The sequence below is a fragment of the Apostichopus japonicus genome, chromosome 15 (assembly GCF_037975245.1).
Source record: "Apostichopus japonicus isolate 1M-3 chromosome 15, ASM3797524v1, whole genome shotgun sequence".
NCBI classification, from domain to species: Eukaryota; Metazoa; Echinodermata; class Holothuroidea; order Aspidochirotida; family Stichopodidae; genus Apostichopus; species Apostichopus japonicus.
Window position 1 is genome coordinate 27706969 of NC_092575.1, and position 19195 is coordinate 27726163.

The window sequence follows — 19195 nt, forward strand, 5'->3', positions numbered from 1 at the left end:
CTTCGTTCAGGGCTCCTAAGATAAGTACTAAATTGAAGTGTTTTCAGTCCGCTAGAATGAAGGGTAGTCTAGATCGTCATTTTTGTAGGATTACAAGTTTTTGAGTTATGAGTAGGCTTAAAATGACAGGATATCTTCAAGTGTTTTTATATTATTGCCAATGTTTTTTCAAGTGCTCTTGACCCCTTTGACCTTTCAACAAACATATAGAGTTGTTGTGGGTTGACTGATCAATTATTCATACTATCCATTAAAAAGAGGCATTCTGTCATCACCCATCTATCACACTAGTGCCAAGGCACATTAGATTCACTGATAAATAAAACAAGTATAATGATGGATGCTGTTTGGATGTACTTACAGTATGCTTGCTATCTTTACTATGTTAATTATAGGGGGTGCTCTACTCGTTTTAAGCCATAAAGGTTTTCTAGAGCACTTCCTTTCACAAGTCGTTTTATTTTTGTTAATTTATATGTGCTTATTATTATCACCTGAATGGTGTGATAAAACAAATAAATTGATGAAATGAAATGTATATCAGTTTTACTTGAACTAACACATCCCCTGACATACATGTAACCCAGTTATATTCATTCTTCACTGTTTAATCTGGTTTCATTATTTAACTGAAACAGAAAATCACAGATGCATGTATAATATCCTGTGCATCTGTGAGCATCAAAAGGTAGGCTGTTGTTGTACAGTTTAAATATTTATACTAACATGGTACCATAGATTCTGTCATTGGTTTGCCTTGTGAAGGTCACCAGTGAGTGGAGCTGAAATTGTCAGTACTAGGGGATCAATCTAAGACCTCTTGTGCATTCTATTTGTTGGTTATTGTTTAAATAATACATTTACATTCACTCATCGTCATGAAAAAGATCTCCCAAGTAACAAGATAAAGCGAGTTAAAGCTTGGAAAACAGAAGTCTGGGTATTGATGACTGATTCTCAATCATGTGACCATTTTCTGAGCATAGTTAGCACCTTTCTGTCTTTCCAACAATACAGAAATAAACTGAACATGTTGCTGGCTCTGTATGAAATTAACAGTGATATATACAGTAGTAAAATTTTGTAATTTCTGTCGTAATTTCATTCATTTAATTTTGTAAATTTTTAATAATTACTCCATTCCTTTCTTATGTATGTCTCCTACACATATATGCAATCTGATCTACCTAGCGTAAAAACTGGTAACATCCTTACTCTTAGCCCCCAATGTCCCTCTGTTAGCTCACTGCAATCCTCTTTCTGTGTCTGCAATTCAGAAGCCTGACACGTGCACGTTTTTGTTTTAATAAACATGATGTTAATCTTCTGAATCATGTCTGGTATTACATCCTCTGTGGAGTTTTTGAAACCAGAGGGAAGTTGACTTCCTCTTGTTTGAGTTATTGTGCATACAGTATCCTTGAAGTGTTTCAATGGTTTTGACAGCATGGTAGTATTAGTTACACACATATGACATCTGTACACATAATGGCTGACATTATCATTTGGGTCTGCACCGAGGAGCCAACATCTTCATCAAATTAGCCTTAAAGCAGCATTCCAGAGATTAAGCAAACTTTAAAGGTGAATACTGTATTATTAAAACTGGAACCAAGACTAAACTTCTGCTGAAGGTCATCCATTAATAAAAGTCATGGAAATCATAGTTTTAATATTTCATCTCCTAGATACAAGTTCACAACAAAACCTCAGATTTTCTTTTCTGCTTATAATTCTGATTATTTTCATTCCCCATTAAAGGCTTTCTAACTATTTTAATTCTCTGTTAATATCAATTAGTATTTTTTATTATTTTATTTTGTTATCATCAGCTTCCTGTTCAGCTGATATGAGCATTCGTCTGTGGGATTTTGAAACAATGGAATGCATTAAGACCATGCAGGGGCATGACCACAATGTCTCGTCTGTGCACTTCTTGCCAAGTGGAGATTATATTGTCTCATGTTCCAGAGACAAAACCATCAAGATGTGGGAGCTGGCCACTGGGTAGGTGTCTTTAACACCATCTGGAACAAAAAAAAATTCATCAATTGATAGTTAATTGAACATTGCTGTGTTGTTTTGAGGATCTTGCTCAGTCTATCGCATCTTCTGATGAAATATAAAAGTAAATGAAGAAGGAAAAACTGATTTGGAAATTATAGGGTTATGATGATAATAAAATGTTTTTTTTAAGCAAATTTGGTTGTTAAAGTGAACAGATCATTAAAAATATCCAACCTTGAACGACCTGATTGGAAAGTTTCCAACCCAGAGGTCACCGAATACAATCTGGTCCTAGCCAAAGAAATCTTGCATCTAAACTGCCAGTGGCACCACTTACGAATGTAACGGTTCTCATGACAAAAATGGGAATATTTACATTGAGTGGGAAATAAAAGATCACAAGAGCTCTTTTCATGTACATATTCCATCTGTTATATTTCGTATATCTTATCTCAAGTAGGTCCTCTTCACAAATTGCCCAAAGTTTCAAGTTTGTTTGTTTCAGTCATAGACTGAATTGATTGTTTCAGTTAATTTATTGTTCGACAGGCTGCTTCATTAGAGTTTTTTAAAATCCTCGCTGAAAAATTGTGTTCAGACAGGCAGGTTGTTCACTTCTGTTGTAATAGATGTTCAAAATAAAATAAAACTGTTAGCAAACTTCTTCAAAGGCTAAATGACAAGTAACAGTAACAGAAGGGACAAAAGCACGTACAGAATACAGACAGGTTAATGAGCATGGTGAACACAAAGAGATAGATGTAAGGGGATTAGTAGACAAGGGATGGAGAGAAGAAAGAAAGAAACCAACAGGGGAAGAGGAGAGGTAGGAGATAAACAGTGGAGGGACAAAGAGAGGATTAAGGGAATGGGGTAGGGAATAAACTGGAGAAGGACAAAGACAGAAAGGTGTGGAGAAAAAAGGGTGGAAGAGAGCTATGAGAAGAGGAGTGAATGTGGGGGGGGGGGGTGGGAGGAGGTAAACAGAGAAGGAGGGGGGGAACGGAAGAAAAGTTAGTCATGTCCTTCCTGAATGTTGAGCCCATGAGGTTGAATGGTGCGAAGGCGTTGCATCCACAGCCTCTCTCTGCTGATTCGTACTAGGTCAGGATGGCTTCCTAAGGGTAATAGCTGTTCATGTGTTGTTTCTCGACAGATACTGCACCAAGACGTTCCTGGGTCATCGGGAATGGGTCAGAATGGTGAAACCCAACTCAGATGGATCCCTACTGGCCAGTGCTTCAAATGACCAGGTTTGTTAAAATTGAAAAATAAACCTGTGATCTACTGTCTCATTAATATTTCAATCTTACTCATCTTGAATGTTATTGTATGGAAGATTAATTGCTCTTGCTGTGGGTGGCATAAAACATGCATTATTAATGTATTTATGCTGACGTTGCAATAAAATATTGATAATGATTCTTGGTTAATGATATTGTCACACATATATATTCCTTACATAAACTTGTTGAAGATATCATTTTTGTTAGTATATCACAGTAATTGTCTCACAAAGTTATGTTTAAAATCTTGAGAAAGTCTTTTGCTTTTCAAAACACAAACATGCACTCTTTGCTGATGCTTGTTTTGTAGAGAGGTGCAGTATATAACCTGGCCTTCCTTTGCTGAGTTGTTTTCATTGGCATTAACTATCGTCTCTAAACTTTCTGCTTTTAGTGACCTTTAAAGAGTAAAGGACGTCATAGATTTTGTGCAGTGTATTGCCCAAGAAACTTGAAATGGCATTAGTGAACAGTAATCCTTTACTTTTAATGTATGAATCGAATGTTTTAGTTGTTACTTGTCAAAGAATTGCTAGACATTTCTACAAGATATGCATCGATTGTTTTGTCGGCAAATTTTGAAAGGAATTTAACGATTTATTGTTATGTTTTATTGGCAGGGAACTTGTAAGCAAATGGATTTGATATATATATTCTTGTAGAGAGAGGAAGTTGTTTCAAGGTTGGATAAACTTAAAACCATAAACTTTTTAGATTTTCATGACCTCATTTGTTGGATCGTTCTTCATCTAAATCCTTTCTGATGTTATTTTACAGACTGTGCGGGTGTGGGTGGTGGCAACCAAGGAATGTAAGTTGGAGCTACGAGAGCATGACCATGTGGTGGAGTGTGTCGCCTGGGCGCCAGAGTCTGCTCATTCCACCCTCAATGAAGCCACTGGGGCAGAGGTGAGTTATGATGGTCCCCTTGCTCGTTCTTGTTCCATTTCCAGGCCTCCACATTCAGGCTAGTTACCGGCTAATTTGCTGTTTACCGGTAGGAAAAGGAGGCACTGGCATATTTTCCTGCCGGTGTACATTAGGAACATAAACATGAAACTCAGTACAGTAACTCTTGTGTAGAATTGGGACTTTGACTGTAGTAAGTAAAAGTTTTAGGTACTTTTAATACTAGGCCAGCTTTCGGGACTTGTTCTCAGGGATATCTGTTCATCAGAGAAAACATGAACTTTATTAAGGCCACCGAGAGGAATCTTTCAGGTGGTTAAGTGGATAACTAGTTTATGTAAAACAATCAGTTACAACCTTCAGGGCCTTTGAATATTCTTTTGTCTGGTTCAGGACTAACTCTAACTTCGATAATCTAACCAGGACAGCTACATATTGTGTGGAGATCCTTTTGCATAAAATCAACCTCAATTTGCCAATAGCGTGTTGTATCATTACAAGGCGTACAACCATAAACTGTATGACTCTTGTGGGAGTTTCCACTGGGTCACCTTTGACCCAAACTGAACTAAACGTTAAAGAAAGAAGATTGAGCATCTGGATTCAGTTTGTTTGTATTGGGATAAGGTAATTAAATTGATTGGGGAGCGATGTTTGTGATACTTTCTAAATGCACATGAATGTGATTATTAACAGCCTGAGACATTATGCCATTTATGTAAGGAGAGAATTAAGAATGGCTTCCTATAAATCTTGCAACTTGATTACAATTTTGTTTTTGTTCAAAGAAAAACTTGATTTAAACATAGTCTTACCCTGCTAACTTGCCAAGTGAGTCGTGACATGTGTTGTCTATTCCTCCATGAATAACTGACCTAAAACAGATCCTAATAAAAATGTTTAATTTTTGAAAGATGCTCTCACATAAACCAAATTGAAAGTTCTCTTATCCTGTGAGTTAGGATTGGTTGTCCCTACCTTTGATTACTGCATATATATATTTGTGGTATGCATCACATATTTAAACATTTGTGTTGTCCCTTATGTTAAAAGTAGATTTAGCTGTTTAGATTCATATACTTAGATGTGTCCATTTCTTCTTTGAATCTCAAGAGCCTTCTTGCAAGATTTTGAAAGTTTAGATATATGTGATTATTTATTCTTCCATACTACAGTTCTATGTGAGTTATTTATGTTGATGCAATGTATGTTAATGCAAATCAACATGGAACATGAGACTTGAGTTTATTAATTTGAAAAGTTAAATGGAGGTTAAAAGTCTAGAATAGTGACCCTGCTTCCACTTTCCACTGGGTGGTCTCCCAGGTAATGGTCTCCTACTAACACATATGGAAATTAAAACAAACTGGCCTATGGATCACATTAATTGAATGTTCATTAGTTAGGTTGGAAAGGAACTTTCACCAAACATTCACCTTGGGTCCATGTCTGCCATCTGTGTGACATTATTAGTCCTGGTAGGTTTGTGATTATCCTTGCAGTAGAGATGAATTGATGCTGCAATGTAAACACCAACAAGGAGGATGGAGAATGCATCAGGACCACCGCATCTATTGCTTTATAGACAATGGGAGTGAGAGGTTTGGGTTCAAGTCCCAGTTGAGGTTGGAAGCTTTGTCAGCATTCAATTCCCAGACAGCATGCCCTTTCAGAGTAGACAGACTTAGTCTTTTGTTTTCCTCAGTCCAATAGTTGTTCCATCGGATGTAATCACTATTATTATCTATCTCTGTCTCTCTTCATCTCATTCTACATTATAATATCTAGATTACTAACAACATGGACGGCCAGGAGGTAAAGCCCACCACCTCATTAAGAGAGAGAGAGTGACTCTGTATTACTTAGGTCATTGGTGAACCAAACCTGGGTCCTTGACTGGATCAGTGCAGTAATGCATTACTCATTGCAATGAACAAAAAAGAGACTTGCAGCAGCAAAATTCTATATTGTTCATTAAGGGAGTGATAAAAACCACTTCATCAATATACAATGTCTAAATGACCAAGACAACAATGATGTCACTAGTTTGGCTTTGTTGCTATTTTAAGTTTGTTACAATTCAATGATATGTTAACATCTTAAGAAAGATGGTAGTCCTGTGTCGTCAGGCCATACATTTACAAGAACCTGGATACAAATGATAGCCTTGATTTCAATGATGAATCCAGTCTGGTTCACCAATGGTCTTACCTCAAGGGTTTAAATGCTTCCCTTCTTGGCTTGTATGTTGGTTTTGGATGTGGTGGTCTGCATGAACCTGAACATACCTTCCCCCTGTGCATGGAATGTTACATTAATGAAACATTGTGTACTGTTGGTAGTAGGTTTGGTGGGTGCTTATTCATTTCTACATTGTATCTAAACATTTTCTGTTGATTAATTTCAAGAAAAGACTCCATTTGATTTTACAAAGGCTTTGCTAACATAAGTTGTTCTTATGCTCTAAATTGTATGTCTCCTTGTCATACCAGTGCAGCCTCACCCTTCTCATCTCCACTTCCTCACACCTAGCTGTACCCTCCCTATCCCTTCCTATCCCTCTATCACCCCCCATCAATCCCTTAGCTTTATATCCAAATGCTTTTCCCTTCTATTGTTCATGTTTTGCTGATTATTTTGATTGATTTGGTTTCTGTCATATGTATTCACCCGTTAAAGGAATAGTATATATAACATGTGTGTAGTATGTACTTCAGGGGATTGTGTCAGAAGGAAAAACTGCAGCAGCTGCAGCCAGGCTGAATAAATATGAAACAGAATAGGAACTACAGACCAGCATCACCTATTAATGAAACTGCAGAGCATATATGTTATGCAGCCTGGCAGACATGATGCTGTAGCGCCCTCAACATCCTTCTCTTGACACTGTGCCTTACATGATGGAATCCCTCTAATCGGTCTCAATGCAGTTGTACTGTTACCCTGCCATGTGTATGACCAATCAAAAACCTTACAGTGATTGCAACCCAAACTTCAAAAGATGACTTAAAATTATTACCCCAGTATTATGAATCTTGGATAAAGTGTTCTAAAGAAGCAAATCATTCTCTTAACAGTTCTGTAATCTTCCAAGTAAAACAGAAAATATGCTAGTACTGAACACAAAAGTTGTTTCAAACCAGTATTTTATGTCAACAATATTTGCTCATGTAATATGAGGTAATGGAATTGATTGCTTATGCACTTTGGAACATGATCAGGAAGTATTAAATTTGTTTACGGAATCATGAAAGTCATTTCTCGTTGTTATATATAGTGAAGTGTATTCCTCCATTTGATCGGTCCTTGATATATGTGGGCGTGACATTGAATCGGTCACTGATTTATTATGACTGTGTGGCTGGTGATTGTCTCTTCACTCTTGTATCTCTCTGTTAACATTTATTACCTTATCATTGCCTGCAACACAGCAGAAAAGACCATCTAAATGTGATTTGCTATCTCTGATGTCAAACAATTTATACCATTACTGGGAATGAAACAAAAACAAGGAAATATGATTAGACCTTTAATTACTGTAAGGAAGATTTGGGATTTGAAGGATTTCAGTCTGGGGGCTGTAAGATGATGGCTGTCTGGTCTGCATAATATCATGCCCCCCCCCACCCCAAGAAAAAAATAAAATAAAAGTAACATGGGGAAAGAGAAAATGTCAGTTGTAGCAAACTAGCTCTGACAATGCAATGAGTATATCCTTCACAGTTATCCTTGATTCCTTTCACAGTGATCATTTTAGTCAGATTTCAGGATACTATTGCTCGAAATGATATAAAAGATGAATGAAATCAGGAATTGTCAAGAGAATTCTGGATATATTCTCAATTAGGTGGTTCAAAATATTGTGTGTGGTTCTCATTGAGGGCATCAGTGGTGCTTGCAAAAATGAAATACATCTGTTGCCACGGTAATGGGTCAATTTGGATGCTTCATTGCACCTTGTCAGAAATTGAGAGAAGGGCATGATACAAAAGCTTTCAGGGGTATACAGTCAAACTCTTGAATAAGGAATGGAAAAAAAAAAAGCTGAAGACAATATTAAAATAGTTTTATTTAGTGATAGGATTAGTAAGGAAGAAAATATTTAGTTGAAAAAATAAGACGGATAGCTGCTCCTACACTTACATTACAATATTGATGCCAATGGTTGACAAACTGTACACTATCCCTGTTCCTACGGTAACTGACAGTAGGCAGTCAGCTGGTTACATTGTGTGTGATTACAGTCTGCCACCTTCCACCCTCCCTCTTCCTTGAAGCATGGCATAATTTGTGGAGCTGTGCAGTTCAATAACTGTTTTCTAATTTGAGGTTGTTCGTGATAGCACTTTGACAGAGTTTCTCTGGTTTTAATCAGTTGTTGTTCCAAGGGTCTTTCTATTCTCTGGATATTTTACCTCAATGAGCTTACGACAGTTGGAATTATGTAGCAGTAAATCGGGATGTATGTGCAATGAACTGCTCTTAATGATCTGCTGGAAGAGGATGGAGATGGGGGGTGGGGGTGGTGCTTGATGGGGTGGTGCTTGATGGGGGTGGTGCTTGATTATTCTCCTTGGGGTGTTACTTTACATAGAAGGTGGTGGTGGTGGCTACAAATATATTATATATATATATATATCTTTTTCATCTATCCGGTTTACACGGTTTTCATCTATCCGGTTAACATGGTTCCCATCTATCCGGTTTACATGTTTTTTTCTTTACAGTATTCACAATATTAGGTTTATCACCAATAAATGTCACAGAAGCTGTTCACTTGTCTACATTAACAAAAGCCATTGGTTGCAAAAGGTGGACTTGCCATGAAGTTCAATATTTTGATGGTATCAGCTCAAGCCATATACATAGCAGCCCAAAGTCAAGTGGCATTGTATCCCAGAGCTGCTTAATTATCTTTTAAATCCAAACCTACCTTAAAAATTCTGTTTAGTTTAATTGATGTTTAGAACAGCTACAATCCATTTGGTCTTTTTTAATTTATTGTTCATATTTTGTGTAGCAGTTTGGAAGTGTCTGAAGTTTTGTCTCAGATTATAAAATACTATGGACCCTGTGTAAAAAGGTGCTATAGATCTTTGCACATGTGTAGCAACTTGACCATGTTTTGTTGCATCTTGGGATGCAATAGCAGGTGAATAATTCCTTGGTCTCCCCCATGTACATCAACATTACTGCATATATTGTTTGAAGGTAACCTTATACTAGGGAACGCTGGACTGCTTCATTGCTGGATTAAGAGAGTACGTAATAAATATTGAGACAGGTTTAAATAGATTTTGAATTTGATAGATATCTATCCTAACCGTGACATAAAACAGTCTTCAGTTAGGTCACAAAGACAACCAACATTATTGATTGGGTTGATGTAAATATCTCATATAATAGGTGTTTTCACGTTTCGTTTTTTTTTTTTTTTCATTTTTAAAAGTAATGTGATGCTTTCTCAAGTGGTTTGTTTTGAATAATTTTTTTTTCATTTTCTCTTCCTTGTTTTCCAGGTTAAAAAAGGAGCCCGTTCTGGACCGTTCTTGGTATCTGGGTCTCGAGACAAGACCATCAAGATTTGGGACATCAGTACAGAAGTCTGTATAATGACATTGGTGAGCGGTTTATCCTAGTCTGTTGTTAGCTGTGCAGTATTATTATGAAACAAAACCATGAAAGAAGTTTATTGTATAAAATTTGAAATTTCTTTGTATTTGTGCACTAAATTGGCCTTACAAGCTTTAAATAGCCAAAATATTTGTCCATGATTCACATACAATACTTCCTTTCCATGATCCCCATTCAAACCCCTTCTAACCCCCTTCATCACCCTCTTCATCACCCTTCTAACCCTTTCCTTCCCCTTCCATATCCTATCATAGCAAGTAAAAGTAGACCTATGCAGTTAACTATGAAATGCCCAGTTGAAGATTGTTAGGTGAAGCAACAACGATAACCACCATATGTTTATTTGTCCAAAGTCTCAGACTGTATCTCAAGCCTTCAATAGCTGTGCAAACTCTATAACATGCTCTCAACATGATTTTTAGCAAGGCATACTGTGTTCAGTTCAAGGTACAACAGTATATTCTATAATGATAGAGGAATACTCAGTGATAAAAGTGATCAGCTAGATCTAAGGGAAACACCAACAAATGCTTAGACAATTCTTGTGGTGCATGAATAAATTAATACATCATATGTTGTATTTGTAACAGTGTCGCCAGCCATTTTAACTACACTTAACCAACAGAATGCTATGTAATTGTACATGCTCGGTGAAGTTATTGTCTGTTTGTTGGATTAATCTGTACTTGTTCTTATTTGTTTTAGCATGGTCATGATAACTGGGTGAGAGGTGTCCTGTTCCACCCCGGAGGGAGGTACATCATCAGTGCAGCGGATGACAAGACGCTAAGAATCTGGGACTACAAGAATAAAAGATGTATGAAGACCCTTGAAGCACATGAGCATTTTGTGACTTGTCTGGGTGAGTTAAGAGATTAACAGATAAAACATCTCTCATACTCAACAGATCACTTTCTGTTTTTTCATCATGTCAAATAGAACAGCTGCAGCAGCTGTACAATCCCCTGCAGCAAGGCTGCATGAATATCAGACAATAGAGATATCTCTGCAGACCAGGAGTGTCCATTGCTTCAAACTGCAGAGCACATTGCAGCTCAGCTGCAGTCATGCTGCAGCCCCTCAGTATCTACATTTGATATAGCACCATAGTTTACAAGACAGGGTAATGCAGATACAGTGTGTGTACTGTTCAATATGTTTCATATATTCTTAGTGGTTACCTGATGTTCTTTGTTCCATGGAAACAGTGTAATGCAGATACAGTGTGTACTGTTCAACATGTTTTGATGTCCTTTGTTTCACAGCAACATCATCTTTTAAATTGTTTTCTGCACTTTCTACAAAAATAGAAAAGCAAAACGAATACTTGTCCAGTTGTGATATTTCCGACAAGATACAGTTCAATCCCAAAGTGAAATTGAAAACTTTTCCTAAATTCCATTGGCATAGATGTTCTATACTTCTCTGTGTTATGGTCTAAGCTCTCAAGTGAAGAGGTTACGGAAAGAAGAAACAGATCGTTACGTAGCATTTCTTGCATTCATGTACACTTTGCTCTCATTGAATTCAGTTTCTTAACCAAATGTGTCCATGAAAGATGTTAAACAGTGCTTGCTTCTTGAAGATGATATGTTTTAAGGGCAGCAGGATTACCTTCTTCATCCTCTCACCTCTGTTCTGTCTCTCTCTGCCAACAGATTTCCATCGTGCAGCACCTTACGTTATCACCGGCTCTGTAGATCTAACCATTAAAGTTTGGGAGTGCCGTTGATGACCAAGATTATGAGTCTGTCATGTCCGCTGCCTCACTGGAATCGTGGCTGTTTTGTTTCAATCCGCAGCTTGTGAAAAAAAAAAAACTCATGTATTTGCTTGTGTGAAACAACTGAGAATTTGTTTTTAATTTTTCATTTGTGGGCATTTTGTTGCTTTTGAAGAATGGTGCACAACAAAAGACACTGGATTATTTTGCCAGAAATCGCGACGATGGGGACTGGTTGTTTACGTAGGAATTCACGGACAGACGGGTCACCCACTGCTACGCCATGTCAAAGAAAAATAATGGAGCATCAGACCGTCCCAAAGATTGTATGTGAATCCAAACAGCTCTCAAGGCTTCGCGTTAGTCTCGGATATCATCATCTCGGTGTCTTCTGTTGAACTCCTCTGTTTCTACTCCCTGGTGTAGACGTGCAGTCAACATGCTCCTCCTCCTCATCCCTGCTGTATGTTCAAATTTATTTAAATGTCCAACCTGTCAATGATGTTTGTCTAATGGTACTCTGGAGCATTCCTCCCCCCCCCCCCCCCAGCTGGTCTTTACAGTGAAAGTGACATATATGTTTACAAGAGGTCTTGCCATTGATGGTTTAATTAGGATGGTACTGTGAAACCACCTGCTGATGTGTTTTATTAGACTGCATAGATTTGATGGCCCATTTCACCATAGGGTTCATCACGACCAACTCAGTCATGTCATACCTTTGAAATATAAAAAAGGAAAAAGAAAAACCATCAGAAATGTGATATTAATATGTAGAGGCTCAGAGGTTACATGGTTTTGGTTAGCAAACTGTTTATCGCTTTTCTTTCATAACTCTGTAGGTCAAAGGTGAAATAGAACCTGTCCTTCAAGTGAATATTGGTTGGTTACTTCAAAAACTAGGTCAAGAATTTTCATTTGCTATAAGATAATTTGATAATAATCTGATATCCCATCCATACCATTCATTGCTATTCCACAAGTCCAGGTCTTTGAAAGGGTACTAGTTACTCTTCTTTGTCCATATTTCCATCTCCTCACCCCCCCCCCCCCCCCCCAACAAAAATAATAAATTTGCAATATTTTTCAGGAATGATTTGAGGTTATAAGGGTTACAAAACATTCTAAAATGAAGTGAATAAGATATTTTGAAAAGTTACCATTTACTGGATCTCCTCTAGTCGCTGTAATATATAATATGCACTTCTCGGTTTCTCTGGAACGTGGACCAACTTGCGAGTTTATTTCATCACAACTATAAAACAATCAATCGTTTGTGGAAAGAATTTGCTTTTACGTCTATGTTATTTGACAGTAGAGAAAGAATCTGAAACATGAGGGTCATGGAAGAGCTGATGAGGAACCGTTAGAGTTTGTCAAGCTAAACAGTCTGACAGTGTAATGGTTGAAACTACTGTGGAACTGTTGGTATGGTTTTACATTTCTACAGGGTATGGAAACTCCCCCCTCCCCCCCCTCCTCCTCCACGTGCTCCACCTCCAAAACTGAAACTTGTCCTAAACGGAGTCTCAATCAAACATTGGTGTATTTATAATTCTGTCAGTGCCACCCAACAATACCTGATATATGGTTTGATGATACTGACAGAGTTATAGGGAAATGCTACTGTATGAGACTTGCCACGAACAGTTCACTTTACAGCACAAACAATTTGTGGATCAAGTAGACCAGGTTTATATTTCTCTCCACCATCCTGCGCCCAAAGATATTTATGTAGCATTTTGGGCCACTTTATCTCACATTTGAAGACTATTTACATAACATCGTTGAAGTACAGGTCATATATTTCTTAAGCTATTTATCCCATTTTACATTCCTTTAAATATTGGTGAATCTTGCTGAATGCTGGTTTAAATACTCCATTTTGATGGATAATATTGAGTGAGAAATACTGTTTCACCTAGATATATCATTTGTTATATCCTATGGAGGTGTAGAACTCAGTAGAAGAACTAAACCATGGACTATCATGTTACATCATAGATGATACAACATTGCTACTTAGTGTAGATGTAAAACATTGTCCAGAGTTTGACAGGATTGTCATGAGAATGAGAACACTGAACTGAGAGATTGGGATTTGTCAGCCAACCTCTCAAATTTCAGTGAAAGAGTGATGGAGATAAATTGTTTACTTCATACGATACATATTCCAAGGCACCAAATTATTTTAGGAGATTGTAAACAAACATAGGAAAGGATTCTTTGTAAAGGAAACAAATGCCCTACACTGTGAGATAATCAATTTTTCCCTCCATTGTAGTTTATAGGTTGTGAGACTACTTTTCAGTTGATTTTCAAACATTTGTATGAAAGTAGTCTTTGCATCGCTTTCAGAGGAATGTTGATTGGCAAATGACATATTTGATCTATGGTTTGGCATTATGTAAAGACATGATGATGGAATATGAAACTAGGGAATTCCTAGAGTGTCCAAACCTGATGGAAATTCCTTTTGATGTCTTCAATCTGTTAGTTGCATGTCAGAGTGTTACAGTATGTTTAGGGGGAACTACCAGGTATGACACAAGTAGGGTGCTATGTTTTTCAGAGCTTCAAATGTCTCTTTTATCAATGTACAAAAAACTGTTCTTGTAAGTAACATAACGCATGCAAGTAAACTCATATCGTATTTTGTAGCAATGACATTTAACTTAAACTTTTTTTTATTTCCAGTTTTTTTTAAGGGTTTGCCATCCTGCCTATCTCAAGTTCACTTTTACTTTAGTCATGTCAACATTTGCCTTTGAACTCTGTTATACACAGGAGATCCTGGTAACATATACCCCTCATTTCATGTTTATTTTTAAGTTAGAAATACTTTTTCGCTTCTGGTGATCGGGTCTTACACGTTATGTCAGCTTTTTCCAAAAGTAATTGAAATTTGCTCTTCCAGTTGTATTATGTAAAGCTAGTTTTGTTTTATAGTTGGCATAAAACTCCTTTAAATGCTTGCTCTTGATTGGTTTATACCATACAAAACCCAACATTGTATTAGTATCCATAATCCTAACTCACAAGTTAATGCTTAAGTCAATTAATTCTTCTAATTAAAAAAATAATTATAAATCTTGGGTTAAATCATGACAAGCTGTTTTTGTGAGAAGATGTAAGAACCCCTTAAAACATAAGACACATGAGATGCTTGGGTTCATTCTATTTGTCTGAAACAAAGTATCCTGGCTTATTTCTGTGAATCAGGCAGCAATTGCAAGTATCAACTTCTTAATTGTAAATTATCAAACATGTCTTCTTTCAAGACGATGTTATCTTAAGTTTTTTTCTCTTTACAAATCAGTGGCTTAGTGGAACAGTTCCTGCTATGTGGTAGTTACAGAATATGGATTAGTCCACTCTTTCATCTGATAACTGCAGACACAATCCATCTGCAGTGACATGCTGGAAGTTGTTGCAACTGTCAACTCTCAAATCAGAATCAATTGATAAATGATAAATTGATGAATTGATTCATTTTTGAAATGATTCGTTAGACCAATATAAACTATGAATTTTTGACACTTTCCTTGCACCTCTGTTGCAGTTGACTGTCAACATGTTGAGACTTTCAACATGTTGAGACTGTCAACAAGTTGAGACTGTCAACAAGTTGGTGATGTATGTCAACTTGTTGACAATTGAAGTATATTTCATATTCTGGATGGGGTTCCAGTACAGTATATGTATGGTCTTATTTTCAGATGGATATTGACAAAATGGAATTGTAATTACTGTCCAAATGAAGTGGTTTTTGTCTGCTCTTCGTTATAGCTGAATTCTCAGTTAAAATATGTTTGTTTCGATACATGTTACGCTTAATGTGGTTGAAACACAGCCCTGTTGTTTATGTTAAATTGACCTTTAATCCAGTTTGAGTAAGGTTATGGTAAATTGAATCTCTACTAGAGTGAGTTATTTAGGACTAGGTTCATTTTCTTTTGGGTTTCTCCCTGTCTTTGCAATTCATAATAAAAAAGAGTTATTTTTTGTACATATGAATATTAAGTATTGCTTAAGATGAATATGCAAGCTTTATGGAGAAGGTGCCTCTGGTTTTATTCATGAGTTAGTGTTATTAATTAACCAATCAGTGGTGAAGTGAGTTGACAGAGGTCTTTGGTGTGGTCTATTCTCTGTTAGTATGATATTATAGCACATTTCTTCCATGTATGGTGACAAAGTAAATGATTATGTGATATACAACTCTGTGGGTAATTTAGATGTCAGCGGTCTATGTAGAGAAAATGCTAGGTAATCGATAAGGTGTAATGCTAAGTGTTGAAATAAGCTATTAACGGGCCACTCTCGTACCACCGGAAATCAATTTGATCTTGCTGTAAATTGTTGATGATACAGCAAGTTTGAAGCCATATTAGGCTTTCAGCTGTTATAAATGTCTGTTTGAACTCCAAAGATTCAGTAATCTACTTGTCAGCTTCTAAATGTTACCCCTAACGGTTACTTTCCAGTCCTCTCTCTGTGTATACCTTTCAAGTATTATTCCTGGCCAATCCTACCCCCCTTTCTCTCCCCCCTCTTTCACTGTTCTACTGTGTTGTGTGTACATAGCATACATATATGTATTTATTGCAAAACTGGCTTTCCTTAGGTGTGACCTCAATATGTATAGATAAACCTATAAGTGTTTATAGTAGTGTTCTTGGTATCAGGTTTGGCTGAAAATTCGATCAATGTTGCCTACAGCTGCTATGAGGTTCTCAAACTTACATGTTTTTAAAAAGACTTGATGCAAAAAGTTTTGAAAAAACTAACATCAGAGATTGTATGCTCAATCTTCATTTGTAAAATCAGTGACGAAAAATGGTAAACTTTGCAAAATAATTACTTGTTTGATGTTAATGTTTGAAGACACCGTAACAAATATTTCTTTTCCTCATCGATGAGGTTTATCTTTCAGTTACCTGTGTCTTTTCACATTTGCTTTGATAGAGGGCGGTGTCTTGTCAATATACATATCAAAGAGCTATGTACTTTAAATGACAATAATTTGATGTAAGTAGCAGTGTGGTGAAATGATAAAAGCGTCCCTCACACACTTATTGATGTTGTGTGTGTGTTATGTATATAAATACTGTACACATACATGTACAGTGTTTAGCAATTCAAAGTTTTTGGTATATGATGGATATTCTTGTTCCTTCAGATAACCATCTACGGCAAAATCCTTTCTGGCATAAAATACGAACAAACAAATATAAACAAACACAAGTATAACTATAGGTTTTCAATGACCATTAAAAGTAAGCACAATATTTAATAGTCTGTTTGCAGATATCATTTTACTTCCATCCTTATAACACAATATTTCCGTTTGTTTTCTCATTTTTAACAGGAAAAGATGAACTTTATATTTGTGATTACCATATCAGTAAGAAGAGTAGTCCTATAGAAAGTATATTACTGGTCTTTCTATTTAAAGATTAGTCAAGTCTTTAAGAGAGTTGCAAATGGTTGAAAAATGAATACAAAACCAGAGCAGCCTTGCATAGAATGGTTTGAGATATTTATTGAGGTGTATTGTAAAGTAGGCTGTTAGGGAGTGGTATAGGATGAACTCGTATATAGTAAATCCATGCTGATAGCGGGATTTATGCTGATATAAAGAAAACAATCTTTTTGTGAAGGTTAAGAGTAAACTTTAACTTATTACAGTCCTTATCTCAATTGTTGACATCAAATATTAAAATTCTTCAAAGGTGGCTAAGATGATAACACTCAGTTGGTATACTAGGTATTCATGCTTTATTCTCATACCGATGGGAAGGTCGTCCGGCCTAAAACAAGTATTCTGAAAATACCAGGTATACTTGCCCTAATAGCTTGTATTGTTCAATACTGGCATTGGTATTCATACCAATTGATATACCATATCAGTGAAACCCATGTAATGTTTAGATAACCATTGAACATGACAGTAGTTGCCATGGTAATGCTTGATTCAAGTATGAGAGAAGCAGACTGATTGGTTTAATAGGAAGGCAGCAAACAAGCAGGTAATCAGTTGAACAAGGAATGATGAGGATCAAGTTGACATTTTTAAACAACTCAAAGATGGTGAAGTGGAATAACAGGAAGGGTACTTGAAGTGTACATACAAGGAAGGGAGGGGGGTGGGTGGGGGGTTCAAATGTAGTTGTCCTTGGATGGTGCGAGAAGGGGACAGAAGGCACAAATGTCTTTAATACGATCAACAGTGATTGATCAATCTATCTTCTATCTTTTATGGTGGTTGAAAAATGTCTAAGGACTTCTAAGATGTTTGGTTATTAAAGTATGCATGAATTTGTAAAACTATCAAGTTGCAATTTGTTCTGTGATGTAGTCATGGTGTCACCTAGCAACCGGTGAGACAGATGTAAATGTGCTATTTTTTATGTAAATAACAAATATTTATTTGGTAGATTTGCTGAGGTTTACTAACACAAAGTCATTGGGAGTGATCTACTAGGTCTTCATATATCATTACTAGTTGAAAATGTAAAAGCTCAAGAGAAAGGGACGAAGAAATATGATCTCGCTCGTGTCATACAAGGAATCCTCACATTCCTCTGGGACTACATTTACCATTCATGTCTCACTTATGGCACAAAATGTCACAATTTGAGTGAAATATTTCAGTTTTGTTACCAAGGTTCATTCCTTAGGGTTTTCCGTTCCATCAATGTTTTTGGAAGGTCATGTACAAACCCAAAAGGCTAATCAAAACATGAGCCAAGCAACTGGCTAGTTAGTTAGCTTGGTAAAATGGTCAGGCTTGGTTCATGTGTGATGGTTAAACTCTGTTTCTATGGTAACAGTATATGTCTTTTCCCGTTATCATTGAGAATAGAATGCTTTTAAGTTCTATGGAAAATCTGTATATGTAACAAAAGGAAAAGGACTACCACAGTTCATATAAATGGAGACATACATTGTAAGGTTGACTATGTTTGCTTCAAATTTTAGCTAAATTACTAAATTTGCAAAGGAATACAATTATCTTGAAGAGGTCTGTAAAATTAATCACTGGATCTTCTTATGAAACAGTATCAGTCTGGTAAGGATCTTTCTCTGAGCTGGTAGAAATTATCCCATTACATTCCTTTCATTTTCTCATGCCGCATTCTGTGTGCAGAGCAAGAATACTGGTTACTGCTACCTTGGGATGGATTTCTTGTGCTAACATTCTGCTCATCTGGTTATGAACCTGTGTAAGACTGTCCCTATGCAGGATGAAACAAGTTGTTGCTTACTTCTACTGTTGGATTGGGTTTCTTGTACAGACATTCTGATTGTCTGGTAATCAACTTCCTAAGCCTATCCCTATGCATGATGAAACAAATTTGGAACATTTTTGTTACAATCACTTTTAAGCTATGCATGATTATACTTGAAATTTTCTAGCATTTCTTTTTCTTTTTGAAGTCCTGAAAAGACTTTCTATTTGCTCTTGTAAGATCTTGAAGATAAATATATCATATCCAATATATGGTTTGATATGAGCAAAGATAATAACGGGGTAATATCTTATGGTTTGAATGTTTATTATATCTGTTATTAAAACACCATTGTAACAATTTCAAACTTCTTACTCCTCATCTTCAAAAAACAAAACCTG

General features: G+C 36.5%; 1 protein-coding gene across 2 annotated transcripts in view; it reads left to right on the plus strand.

The window, feature by feature from the left end:
- The window catches only part of LOC139981340 (lissencephaly-1 homolog), a 35623-nt gene extending 23315 nt beyond the window's left edge, over positions 1–12308 (plus strand). The window contains exons 6-12 of one of the 2 annotated variants that reach the window (XM_071993677.1): positions 1833–2007; positions 3164–3260; positions 4071–4202; positions 5991–6017; positions 9722–9823; positions 10542–10698; positions 11495–12308. In XM_071993677.1, the coding sequence (XP_071849778.1) occupies positions 1833–2007; positions 3164–3260; positions 4071–4202; positions 5991–6017; positions 9722–9823; positions 10542–10698; positions 11495–11568 (764 nt within the window). In that variant the 3' untranslated portion in view covers positions 11569–12308. The remainder of the gene's footprint in view (positions 1–1832; positions 2008–3163; positions 3261–4070; positions 4203–5990; positions 6018–9721; positions 9824–10541; positions 10699–11494) is intronic. The other variant, XM_071993678.1, reaches the window with a different exon arrangement.
- The last annotated feature ends 6887 nt before the right edge of the window (positions 12309–19195 follow it).